Source organism: Ursus maritimus, unplaced genomic scaffold, assembly GCF_017311325.1.
Source record: "Ursus maritimus isolate PB19 unplaced genomic scaffold, ASM1731132v1 scaffold_6, whole genome shotgun sequence".
NCBI classification, from domain to species: Eukaryota; Metazoa; Chordata; class Mammalia; order Carnivora; family Ursidae; genus Ursus; species Ursus maritimus.
The window spans coordinates 13,777,707-13,791,226 of record NW_024426774.1 but is presented as its reverse complement, the minus strand read 5'-3'; the positions used below and the strand labels follow the sequence as shown (position 1 = coordinate 13,791,226).

General features: G+C 41.0%; 1 protein-coding gene across 1 annotated transcript; it reads left to right on the top strand.

Moving 5' to 3' along the window:
- Nucleotides 1-1,069: 1,069 nt before the first annotated feature.
- Nucleotides 1,070-5,833, top strand: RDH14 (retinol dehydrogenase 14). The gene is made up of 2 exons (XM_040622913.1): nucleotides 1,070-1,559; nucleotides 4,775-5,833. The coding sequence occupies exons 1-2, from the start codon at nucleotides 1,167-1,169 to the stop codon at nucleotides 5,390-5,392; spliced, it is 1,011 nt and encodes a 336-aa protein (XP_040478847.1). The 5' UTR covers nucleotides 1,070-1,166; the 3' UTR covers nucleotides 5,393-5,833.
- The last annotated feature ends 7,687 nt before the right edge of the window (nucleotides 5,834-13,520 follow it).

The window sequence follows — 13,520 nt, the reverse complement described above, 5'->3', positions numbered from 1 at the left end:
GTGTGTCTCTTCTCTTGTCCTGATTATTCTAGAATGGGGGCTGTGGCAGGGGATGTCTCTATCTCTGTACCAGACAATAAGCACCTTGAGGGCAGAAATGGTGTCCTATTCCTCTGTGACTCTCACAGGGCATCAGGCCTCGCACATATCAGATGGGTGAGTAGATGAATGAATGAGGACTTGAGAAGAGCTTGGTCTAAAGCTATGAAGTTTGCAGCTTGAAGATGGGTCCCTGTGGCAATAAACCCTGATATTTTTCAATCACTTTATAGTGTACAAAGCACTTCCCCTTCCATTATTACATTTAATCGTCTCCTGGAGAAGGGGTGGAAGCACTTGTGAATGGGCCTACTCAGAAGTCTGTGTCTAGATTAAGTCCAGGCTTTCCCACTGTATTTCTACCAGTATCAAATAAGACCACTGGAGGATGACTTTTGCTTTAGAGAGCAAGGCCACAATGGTTTTCAGTTCTCAGACTGAAATCACCTGGGAGCTTCTTAGAAATGCAGTCTCAGGTCCCATCTGGAACCTATTGAGTTCTAAACTCTGGTACTGGGCCCTTCAGTTGGGGGGGGGGGGGGGGGGGGGGAGAGTTGTGTTGTTTTTACGAGCTCTGCGGGGGATTCTGATACTATGGTAACGTCTGAGAACCACTGGTCCATTTTGTTTCCGACTGGTTCATGTTGCTAAGTTCTTCGCCTCATCATACTAAAAAAGAGCTCTTCCTCAGACTCCATAAGGGTAGGAACCACTCATTCTCCTGAGTGGAGTAAAGTAAACTGCATGGAGGAGTAACAAGTCCCAGGAATACTTAAAGGAAAACACACTAAGCAAGCCCTGATATGTGGGATTTGTAAATTCAAAATATTCCTAAGGCATTCCCACCGGGTCGACCACCACCACTCTGGGGTATGTGCTCACCCTCCACGCTCAGGCTGGGGGCCGGTTCCACCGAGTCCACGCGACTCAAGGCGCTGCACTCCCCTAACCAATCCCGTGCCCTCGGAAGGAAAACTACAAGTCCCAGCATGCCCTACGCCGCCCCGTCAGGCCTCAACAGGCCCCGCCCCAGAGTTCTTCGCGTGCAGGTGGCAGCTCCAGCCCCGCGCGTGCGGCGACTCCGGAAGTCCCGCGCGGGGGCCGGTGGGCCATCGGCCCCGGCGGCTATGGCCGTGGCTACCGTAGCGGCGCTCTTGGCCGCACTGGGCGGGGCCCTGTGGCTGGCGGTCCGGCGGTTCGTGGGGCCTAGGGTCCAGCGGCTGCACGGAGGCAGAAACTCGGGCCTCATGCACGGAAAGACCGTGCTGATCACGGGGGCGAACAGCGGCCTGGGCCGCGCCACGGCGGCCGAGCTGCTGCGCTTGGGGGCGAGGGTCATCATGGGCTGCCGCGATCGAGCGCGCGCCGAGGAGGCGGCGGGTCAGCTCCGCCGCGAGCTCCGCCAGGCCGGGGGCCCCGAGCCGGGCTCTGACGCCGGCGAGGCCGGCGAGCTCGTCGTCAAGGAGTTGGACCTCGCCTCGCTGCGCTCGGTGCGCGCCTTCTGTCAAGAGATGCTCCAGGTGTGGGGCTCCGGGAGCCAGCTGGAGATCGGGGACCGGCGCGGGCCTTGGCGGACGGGCGAGGCGGGGCCGGGGCTTAGCGGGGGGGCCGGGGGGGGAGGTGGTACCGCCCAGAGTCCAGGGGGTGTGACCTTGGAAAGACTGAGCATAAGACTCAAAACAGTCAAAGAGTAAGAGAGAACTTGGGAGTGCAAGGCTGGGGAAATTGGTAGGAAAGGCCTCTGTTTTCCAAAGATGCTGAGAAAACAATGGCCCCAAGAGGAAAATAAACCAGCATCTGAATATTTCCTTTATTATGTGAGGGTGGCCCAGGGGGAGATCCGCCAGATCTTCAGATTGTTTTTTTCTGGGTCTGAAGTCAGTGCACCAAGCCATATTTCAGAGAGCCTGAGAGCCAGGGACCTTCCCCCGCTGGGGTGCCACCAGTGGACTCATTAGCACCAGCTCCTTAAACAGTCTCTGGCCTGATTTCTAAATAGATTGGAGCTCAGAATCCCAGTAGCCATGTGCTCTAAACGGTTATAGAAATATAATACTTAGTTATTTATTGAAGGTTTCCTATGTGCCAGAAGCTGTACCAAGAATTTCAGATACTTAAAAAATTTTTCTTTTAATGAAATTAAAGTGCCTTTCGCTATTATTGTCATCGAATCCTCAGTAACCCTGGTAGATATTATTATCCCCATTTTACAACATTAGGCAACAAAGGCATAGGTAGGCCAAATAATTTGCCCAGGCTGTCTCCAAAGCCCTTGTTTTTAACTTCTCTAGTCCTGCTGCCTGCTGTGAGGTGTTGGAATCTTTGTTTAGGTGATAAATATTCCACTGAAGTGGATGTCCTCTGTTGAAATTGAGGTCTAAGAGTTTCCTGCAGAGGTGACTTGCAAAAGGGCATATAGAAGAGTGAAATTTAAAATTAGCTGGTGTGGGAAAGGTGCTCATGAGAAACCGAGCCTCTTGAGTCTACAGCAGAGGTTCCCAAACTTTCTAATTTTTTCATGATGCCAGTAGGCCAGAGGAAATATCTATCCGTTTATTAAGTAATTAGGTCCAAACAACCTAATAAGTATTTATGTCCTAACAACTTAGTAGCTGTTTGAGAAAATAATACACGTAATTGAAAGAAAAAAGATATTTCATTCTTCAATAACCATAATTACTAATGGGAAATGTACACCTGTTGTTCACTCCATCAACTTCTCAGTCTTTGAAATCAGATTGGAAATGTCCACCACCATTTCTTGTTCTAAACTGATACTTAACATTGTACTTGCATTTTACTAAAACCTCAGCTTTACAAAGATAGGACACCATTGAAAGGAATTTAGCACAATTTAATGTTAAAGGTGTGGACCATTTGCAGCTAGTAGTTTTTGAGATGTTGAGCAAAGTATCACTTTGTTTCCCTGGAAAATTTAAAATCCATAGCACCCTGTGGAGTTCCTTGTGAGGCTCTGGGGCATCTTGGTGCACAGTTTGGAAACTATTGCAGATCTAGAGAGGTTTTCTGTTTGTTTGTCTTAATGGCTAGTATTTCATTGTCAGGTAAAACAGGTTAAGAAATAAGTACTAGTGTATAAAAGATGTTGAAGCATTAAAAGTGGGTCTTCCTATTGTTCCTTAAAAATGTAAATGTGTCTGGGTATGCTTCTCACTTCTGATACTTGAGGCATTTTATTACTTTGGCCACTTGAGACAGAACCAATTAAAAGTTAAGGAGATAAACTTTATTAAGTTTCTTTTTGGCTCTGAAGTCCAGTGACTATAACCAGATTTTTTTTTTTTTAATGGACGTATAAATTTCCCACAGGTTGGTATTCATGGTATTTATGTCATTTATCTCCTAGAATTTAAAAAACAGTGAATGATAAAGTCTTAAAATAACACAAGCCCAGCAAAGAATGATGGCTCAGAAATGATTAATACAGGAAACTCTTCCAAAGGATTAGTGAAAAAAGAACACTCCTTTCTTTCCCCCACGGGTGAACTTTTGCCTTCTTTTTGAAGTTGACTGTTGGAAAAGCCAAAGGTGCTTAGACAGACAGAATGATAAATAGTTAATCCTCTGACAGGTAGGCTGTGATAACAGTTGTGAAATTTAACACATTTTTCTTTTTTCTTACACTTGGCAAAAGGGCCAGTGAAATTTGAAATTTGACCTCAAATTAATTTAATTGTAGGTCATCACTGTGTCTTTACACCTGGAACATGTTGTACATTTCTTTTTCTCTGCCCATCAAAAGAGACAGAGAGGAGCCAAGAAAGGGTTAGGGAAAACCAACTTATATGAATTAAGGAATGAAAAGACTTCCTTTTGAGGACAGTCTAAATTTTAGCATTTTACTCTGGAGAGATGCAGGAGGGTACAAAGTGTAAAATCCTGACTATCTAGATCCCGTAAGCTGGGGGCCTTTCAGAGTTTGAAAGAGGTAGATTTTATATAGGGAAAAAACTGAATTCTAAATTTATAATAGAGGTTAAAGGTGTTTGTTGGTCCTAACTCCTCTCTAAATGTCCTTTGCTTTTACTGTGAGACTTAGTATTTATGATTCATTGCTTTGTTTCTGATACTTTTATATTACCTATTTAATTTTTTTCTTAACATTTCTTTGATTTAGTCATGATGTTCTCTCCAGTTTTGATTTGCATCCCTGACCCTTTCTATTGCATGTCCCAGTTTTAAGGAAACCACTTGGAGGTGCTCCATCCCCCTGGTACCATTTGCCCTTAGAAAAGTACAGAATGAAGCAATCCTAGTTTGCCCCTGGTGTTGTTAATAGCAGCTCTGGGAATAAACAATGCTGACCTACCTTCTGCCGGATTTCCACTTCCTAGCTCACATCAACTCTCTAGCTATGATGTGAAACTCCCAATTAGAAAAGCAAGCTAGCTTACTAATTAAAAACAGGGGCATCGGTGTCAGAAGATTTCATCTTCCAGTTTTTGTTTGCCACCCAAGAGCCCTGTGATTCCGCACAAATCACCTAACTTGGGTGCTTAGTTTGCTCACTGAGTTGGTGAGGGTAGATGAGAGAATATTGAAAAGCACAAGGCCAGGCCCCCATTAAACACACAAGTCTTTCCACTCTTCACCCCCCAATTGTTGAAAACCCACAGAGGCACTTTATAGAATTTTCGTAGTTTGCAAAAACTTTTAAAAATTTCATTTTAGGCCTGTGTTCATAATTGCCCCATTCTCTTTTTGACATTTAAAGGAAGAACCTAGACTGGACGTCTTAATCAACAACGCAGGGATCTTCCAGTGCCCTTATATGAAGACGGAAGATGGGTTTGAGATGCAGTTTGGAGTGAACCATCTGGGGCACTTCCTACTCACCAATCTTCTCCTTGGACTCCTCAAAAGTTCAGCTCCCAGCAGGATTGTGGTAGTTTCTTCCAAACTTTATAAATATGGAGACATCAACTTTGAAGACTTGAACAGTGAAGAGAGTTATAATAAAAGCTTTTGTTATAGTCGGAGCAAACTGGCTAACATTCTTTTTACCAGAGAACTAGCCCGCCGCTTAGAAGGCACAAACGTGACTGTCAACGTATTACACCCTGGCATTGTGCGGACAAATCTTGGCAGGCACATACACATTCCACTGTTGGTCAAACCACTTTTCAATTTGGTGTCATGGGCTTTTTTCAAAACCCCATTAGAAGGTGCCCAGACTTCGGTTTATTTAGCCTCTTCACCTGAGGTAGAAGGTGTGTCGGGAAAGTACTTTGGAGATTGTAAAGAGGAAGAACTATTGCCCAAAGCTATGGATGAGTCTGTTGCAAGAAAACTCTGGGATATCAGTGAAGTAATGGTTGGCATATTAAAATAGGCACAAGGAGTGAAAGAGAGCTATTTATAAATCTGGCTGCCAGTTATTTCTATAATCAGAAATGGTGTGGCTTGAGTACTTGCTACTTGAAAACAGTTTTGGTTTTACAGTAGTATTGCTGAGATACATATGGATGTTTTGAAGTTACTAAGAAGTTATTTTTTGGAGAACATAAAATTTCAGAAAAGTCTTAAATATATAATAAACATAATAGCAAAATGAGCAATATAATTATACTTTAGAAATTATAATTGAGCAAGCATGAATTGCAAATATTAAAGAATCCAGTGACTTAAACACCTTGAGAAGTTTTTCATATATCTTTTGAGTTTCATGGCCAAAGTGTTAAGTATTTTTATTGCAGTGCCGGGTTTTGTGTGAAAATAACATGCCTGTTATGTGCACAATTCTTACTTGGAATAAATTTAATGATGCAAGTTCTTAATTGTGTATTTTTTTTTTACAAGTTTCACTGAAGTGAGTCCTTTATCATCTTATTAGCCTCCACTGATCTTGGTATGCACAGTGTCCTTTCTTCCCACATATCTTGCATGCTGCATTAAGAAGTAATATTTCTAAAGCCCAAATCTGTGTCATGGTGTCATGTGCCTGCTTAAAAATATGTGGTGGTTTCCAGTTGCCTCTGACTGTGGGTTTCTAGCCTTTTCTTAAGCTGCAGAATTCGTTCTTCAAAAGAAGTCTCAAATACAGAATCCGGATGGGTGAAACAGGTCATAACAATATTGCAGGGGTAGAGTCTCCTTACAAATATGTTCCTTTTGCCGGTTCCTGAAAGGACTTTGCAGCATATGGTAATTTACAAATCATTTTCATTTAAAGATTAAGCTCCTTAATATGCATATGAGACTGTCCATGAGCTGGCCACAGGCTTACCTTGTCCTCTTAGTCCTGTCCAATAGAACTTTCTGCAATGATAGAAATAATTGTGTCCACACTGTCCTATGTGGTACACTCTAGATACTTGTGGTTATTGAGTGCTTGAAATAGGACAACTGAAGTTCTAATCTTATGTTAATTTAAATTTAAATAGGCACATGTGCCTAGTGACTACTGTCTTTGACAGCACATCTCTGTTCGTTCTGTTGAATAACCCTGTCCTCAGTATAGACCACACTCACTTGTCTCTTGGCCTTTCCTTATATTGTTCTTTCAATCCCTGTAGGCAGAACCAGTCCTTTTTTTACTTTGTTTTAATTGATCTTGGCAGCTTTACTAATTACTTGTTCAAAAATCCAGTTGGATAATAAGAATTTTCCAAAGAAAGATTTTATTCTTTTATTATATTCTTATTAGTTTTCCTTCTTCAAATACCAAGCATCGTACCTGATACACAGTAAACATTGAATAATGATGTTTGAATGAATAAGTAATGAATCAGTGGTGTGCATAAAAATAACAGTCTGAATAGGGATATTTTAGGTATCTGTTGAAGCATCAAAAATAATTGGTAATTCTTTGTCTTAACCATCTGTTATTAGAAAAAGGAATTATGACAGTAAATGATAGACTGTACTATACTGAATGGCCATTTTGGTCAGGAGTAATCCTTGATTGATTATTATTTTTAAGACTATTTATATTATCTGGTTACCAGTATCAGTTCCTTTGGAGAATGGCAGGATCTTGGCAGATCATACAGAAAATCTGTTTTCCGTTAGAGCATTGGGTTGTGAATATGAGAAACAGTTAGTGTTTGTACTGTCACAGGTGTGTCTTTGCAGGTGTAGTGGGTATATCTGCATCATGTTCTTTGAAATGTATTTTTTTAAAATAATCCTACAAAGAGACTTGCTGAACTTAGAAATATGGGCAGGAAATACACTAGAATGCAACTTGGAAAAATGGAAGCTAATAAATCTGTCCTACACCTTGACTTCATTAAAAAGAGCACTTTTTTTTTTCCTTTTTTTCTTTTTTATTCAGTTAATACCATCTCTTCTGGCTGCATTTTGATACCTGATGCTTTTCAGGGGAGTTGGGCCTTTCGTAAGAGTTGAGCCTTGCAGAGTTCTTGTTTGTGGCACCATAATAAAATGGGATATATTAATTTATCATGATGGGAAACTAGAAACTCATCTGGAAACACCAACTATTTAGGTAAAATGAGCTGCCATTTGGAAGATGTCCTTCCCACCCTGTGTTAGATGGAATCGAGGACTAATAGCTATAGTACGACTAGTTGGATTTTGAAGATTATTAAACCCTTCTGTTCTGCTGACTTTTGTTACATTGATACTTACTCTCACCCTTAGCAAAATAGTCTTAGAAGGATGCAATGTGCCAGATAATGGACTAATTGAGCTGAAAACCCATTTTCATGTTGGTTTCTGGCTTTATCTTTTGAAATGTTGATTTCAAGCAACTTGTTCTGAAAAGAAGTGAGATTATAACTCCTCTGTCTCAACTCTACTCAGAGTAACTATTTTTAATAGGAGGTCCCCAGCAGCATCTCTCTGGGAGAGGGATCTCAGGGCGTGAACACACCACCACTCTGGGTTCCATTAACAGCTCTACCGCTCAGCTCTCCTGCCACATTGGCAAGATGCTTCACCACCCCCACCCCCATCCCCCCCTCAGCTTCTGTTTTCTTGGCTTTGCCATTGGGATAATCCCTTAAAGGATTGCTCAGTGAAGAGATTAGCAGAGTATATAAAGTGTTTAGCAAAGTGCCTGGCACATAATGGGTACTCATCTGTTTCCCCTTCCCCAATGCACCTGATCATTACTATTAATAGTAATATAATTAGTAATAGTAATGTTTACAGGTGTACATATGATGGAAACAAAACTAAACCAAGGGTCTGCAAACTTTTTATAAAAGGCCAGACTGTAAATATTGGTTACTAAGCCATATACAATCTGTTACATGTCTTTTTTTTCTTTTACAATCCTTTAAAAACGTAAAAACCATTTTTAGCTTATGCAGGCCATACCATTACACTGATGCAACAGTCTCATGGACTGACTTTTCTCTCTCTCTCTCTCTTTTTTTTTTAATCTTTCAGACACTGTGCATGATAGCAGTTCTTGAATGTTCTGTAATTCCAGTTCCTTAATATGGTCCTGTTGTTTCTCCGTATCATTTTTAATCTTGTATGACGATTTGTTTGCAGACCCAGGAAGTCTAGAGAATGTATTTTTTAAATCTCTCTCCAGCTATCGATTCTGGTGTGAGGAAATCACAGTGATCCGCCGTCAACTCTCTCCCCTCCCAAACCTGCTGGGCCTGGCCCGAGATCTGAGAGAACCTCTATTTGAATATTTAATTGATTCCAAATGTCCTAAGGAACACTGAAGAGAGAACATGTTACTGATCACCCTTCAGGAGCTGGGCCCCCAGAGATAGCTTCAGATGTTTCACAAAGCTTCACCGGACAATAGGGAGTTAAATTAGTTACAGGTTAACATGGAGGAAGGTAGTTTATTCCTAAAGGAAAGTTAGGTGGAGCGCCCCTTTTTACTCAGTAAGAGTTTTTTGCTAAATTAGGTGTTTAACCGAAGTACAGAGAAGCACCTTTAACCAACCATTGTCTAACAGACTTACTGTAATAATTCCATTCTTTTTGGAAAACATGCTGCCTGATGCCCACATCATGCAACTGTTCCAAACTGGCAAGCTCCCCTCCAGCCACCCCCCGCACTGCTGTTCCCACCTGCTGCATCATATTTTTAGGGAGAGACTTGTGTAGCTTTCAGTTATTCACTTAACAAATATTTATTGAATGTCTATTGTGTGCCAGTCATTATTCTGGGCTTTGGGACGCAAGAGGCAACAAGGAAAACCCAACCAAACTTGTGTGGGTGTTAGTTGTACTTGTTATTAATCATAAGAGAAGTTATTCATCGTAACGCAAACCAATGAAATACGAGTACAAAGAGAAAGAATTTCTATGAAAATTAAGTTGAGTGCTTTCTAAAAACTAAATGAAGGCAAATCACTAGAAACACTCTTGAATGAAGTTTCATAACAACCATGAAATACTAAAAATAGATACTATAAAATCTAAAAGGTGGCTATATTTAGTGCTTTGCAAGTGACTTTAAACTTTGACTCCATTTTAAAGACACAAAAGCTGGAAATCATACACTGTACCATTTAAGGGAGTATAATGCAAGAGGATGGAGTTCCCAGTGAACGCACACTCAGAAAAACAACAAAGAAAAGCCCTGAGCCTTGTGTCAGAAGACAGGCAAATGAATGAATGCACCGTATGTTTCAAGTTCGGATAATAAATCCCGGGTGCATATGATTCATCTTTATGATTTCCTTCTTTAATCAACTTGTTCAGGTAACCAGCCGATTCCAAATAAAAGGGCTAGTACCGTATAAAATAGAGCTATCACTGACATCAGAAAAGTTGCAGTTTGGAGGAACTGACAATAACTGTGCTCTGCATAGTGAGTCATATTTTCCCAAAGACTCCTCATCTAAGTTTGAGATACACATATTTTTAGTGCCCCAATTTACCTAATTGAGTATTGGATTTATTGGGTCCTGTTTTTGCAGCCTAAGATTTATTTTCATCCTCAACCCTGTGTTTGTTTCTCTTCTTCATTCAAAGCTCCTACTAATTGTGTTAAATAGGTTAAGTTCCTGAATATTTAAGTGATTTTTTTCAGTATGTCATTTTCCCTTTAGAAATTGCCATGTTACGTATGATGTATGACAGCCTGGTCTGTCCTCAGTTGCAAGTTTTAAAGTCTATTCAAAAAACAGCAACAAAAAAGAAGATGCTAACTTCCCTTGTAAATTCTGACTTAAAAAAATACTTGTACCTTTTTTTTTTTTCCCTTTGGGGGTCTACCCCATAGTCTAGATAGTTATCCAGTTACTAGCAGAATGGTTTCAAATCCTAATGGCACCTTTTCTGCCACTATGAGAGCAGTGAGATGAATGAGTAAATAGGGATTTAAGTTGTAAATATATTCAAAAGGTCTTTGTACAGACCTACATACAGTGTCGGCATTTTAGGAATGTCTTGAAGTTGTACACATGGTTTGAGGAAATGCTGAGCTCGGAGAAATACATAATCATTATTAGTTTGTGAAAAAAGCAAAGCAAGTTTCTGCCACCAACCCATGAAAGCACAGGAAATGGCTTCATGTAGTAGGTGTCGGAGTCTGAGCATTCTGTTGACAGAAGCGGGTTCTACCCAGGGGTTTTGTGTTAATGTAATCAAACACTTCAGAGCTGCAGCCTAGCAAGCTCAAGTCCGCCCACCTCAGAGTTTATCTTTAGCTCATCTGGAAGAGTTTATTTTAAACATTGAACATTGTTTGCTGCTGTTGAAATGAAAGTGAGAGAGTTACAAGCTTTCTTCCACTGCCATCTGGCAGATTTACTGATGGATCGGGTTCTTTAATCCATGTAGCCCCGTGTGTGGGAGCTATTGTCTTTGGGTTGATCATGCAGCTGGCTTGGCTGAACTTTAAAAAGCTCACACAAAGCTATTAAGAGCCATCCTATAGATAAATGAAGTTGGGGGGGTGTTGCAAAAGTCAATGGAGCCTTTTGCAGGAGAGTGGAGAAGGCTTGGATGTATACTTTTCATTCTGAACGTACATTTTCAAATCTATAGTTCTCTTTGTGACCCGGAAAAGAGGAAGATAACCATATTGGAATATTTTAAAAGAAATAGTTGAAGCTACAAAGAAGTGACTATAGCTAAATTAGAAAAGCATGAAGCAGAGTAGAATAGAAAGGAACAGTAGATTTGGGGGGTTATATCTCATTAAAGGTGAGATTGCAAGAAGTCAAATGCGTGTACGCTTCTTTTCAGTGGGGATGCCCTGTTATTTATTTATTTATTTATTTGCACTTTGTGTCGTATGGGGACATTCAAAGATACACACGTCACGTACCTAATCCTTAGTTGTAGCCTTTGGGAGTATGGAATGATGCGGGATCTCAGTACATTACACTGAGTATAATTCATGACTCATTTCAGTGCATAATTCTTATCATAACCACAAATGCATACACATGCATTAAGAGATTGCATGTGAACGATGGGCTATGTGCAAAGCAGGATACCTTCAATATACCCTGCATTAGGTTTATAGGAACACAGAAGACAAATAGAACCAGAAATATCTCAGATATGTTCGATTGGCATTCAGATTTCTTTCCTAAAACTGAAAACAAAGAACTACATGGTGCACATTCTGGATGAAGACAAATTGGTGTCCTAGTGTGAGATTTTGAAGGGAGGATTAAAAGGAGGTCTTCTTCTTACTGTTTTGTTTTGTTTTGTTTTTGGCTATTTTCTGGTAGTCCTGGAAACAGAGTTGCTTCTTTTTATTCAGTTTTGTTTTTCTTCAGTTTTGCTTTTTCTTCAGTTTTGGTTTTTGTTTTGATGACAAGAAGCAATTGAGGTAGACCCCATAGCTCAGTGCCCACTCACTTCTCGCTGGGTGTTGAGGGGGGTTGCCGTGGTAACAGCATCCTGATTCTGGTTTCCTGATACCAGAATCAGAGCAGTGTCTCCTAACTAAGTATTTCTGTCAGCATCCTCCAGGTTCCCACCTTCCTGACCGCGGCAGAAGGAGCAGCTTCCTCTTTCAGGTCAGCTCTGTAGTCTTTCAGAATTTATTCCTCTTACTGTCACCTAACCCTCTCTCTCAGCCCTTCCCATTATTTTGTAGGCACCTCCTGAACTACTTTACTATATTCTATCTCTTTCTCCTTAAAATATCTGGGAGGATTCAATTTCCTATTTAAACAATAACAACAACAACAGCAAAGCAAATTAATCAGATGACTGACCAGAGAGAAGCAGCATAAAGTTTCAAATAAAAACTACCCTGCTGATGATCAAGTGATGGCATAGACAGAAGACACAAAGAAATTGAGCATTACAGCTTGAGAGGGAGGGGGCTGATGAAGGAGAGGCAGCCATGATGGCATTTCTTTGGTGAAAGCACTGATGTCAGAACGTCAGTTTCCAATGTGAAACTACCAAAGGAACTGGAAACCTACCAAAGGAATTTGGGTAGCACATAATATCCTGGTGAGGAGATCCATTTGGGGAACTAAATTATAACCAGAAATTTGATTATAGGATCAGAAGGAAGGACGTGAATTCTGTCGGAGGTTGAACGTGGTGACATGAGCAGTGATACCCGTATTAGGTGAATTCATAAGCAAGTGCTTTATGCTCCGGATGGCCAAGGCTCTTGAAGTGGGCCTTGTGAGGATGTGTTCTGTTATTGCTGACTACACCACCTTCTGAGTGACATTTTCTCCGTTCTTTTTTTAAATATGTGCTTATCACCTAAATATTGCTAGTCTGCCCCAGGAAATATTTCACCTCTATTACACCCCACAGAGAAGTAAAAGGGGCCAAGTGAATTAGCCATACTCAAAGACCCAGGTAGGGGTAGAGGTATATATTATTCATAGTTGGAAAAGCTGACCTGTGAGAGAGTATCTGCGAATCTTTCCTAATATGAGATTTCTGGTGAACAGATTAATTTATCACAGCTGTTTTCCATTTAGAAAAAATGTAATAAATACTAGGCTTCCTTCAGCAGGCAATTTGATGAAGACTGTAGAATGACGTGTGATGGATAATCCTGTATGTGTTTGGGGCAGTGTGAATAGATTAGAAAGACATTCATAACCGAAAACCCGGCTACCCTAGGAATATTTATTTCTATTTATCTGCTGCAAGTCACATCAGAGAAGTAAAGGTAAGAGGGGATTCAAAGTCTAGATGTGAGTTTTTAAGAACCAGATTGCAGTGCATTGAAGGCAAGGACATGTTTGAGTATTTTCTGCTTCCTGCTAACATCTGCCGAGGGGCTCTAAGATATCAGTGACTCACAGGATACTCGGGTGATTATTTGATTAATTATTTAACGACCAAAAACTAAGGTGTCTACCACCCTATCGATGGCCAGGGTAGATGGAGCTGATTTAAGTGGCCTGACAGATGGTCTCTTCCTACACCCTGGAAAATAAGTTCAACCTTCACAGCGAGTAGAGGGTTCTTTTGGCTTCCGACAGAAATGCTGGATTCTCCCGTACACTCTTACTCAAAACATGGAATGAGCCATATGACAGAGCCTTGAGTAAGTGTGTTATCGTTTTTGACAGCTATAGTCA

What these genes read in the sequence shown, in the direction of transcription:
- RDH14 (XM_040622913.1), top strand. Translation starts at nt 1,167, where the DNA reads ATGGCCGTGGCTACCGTAGCGGCGCTCTTGGCCGCACTGGGCGGGGCC. An exon ending in TCTGTCAAGAGATGCTCCAG is followed by an intron (nt 1,560 to 4,774) that starts GTGTGGGGCTCC and finishes TGACATTTAAAG; the next exon opens with GAAGAACCTAGACTGGACGT.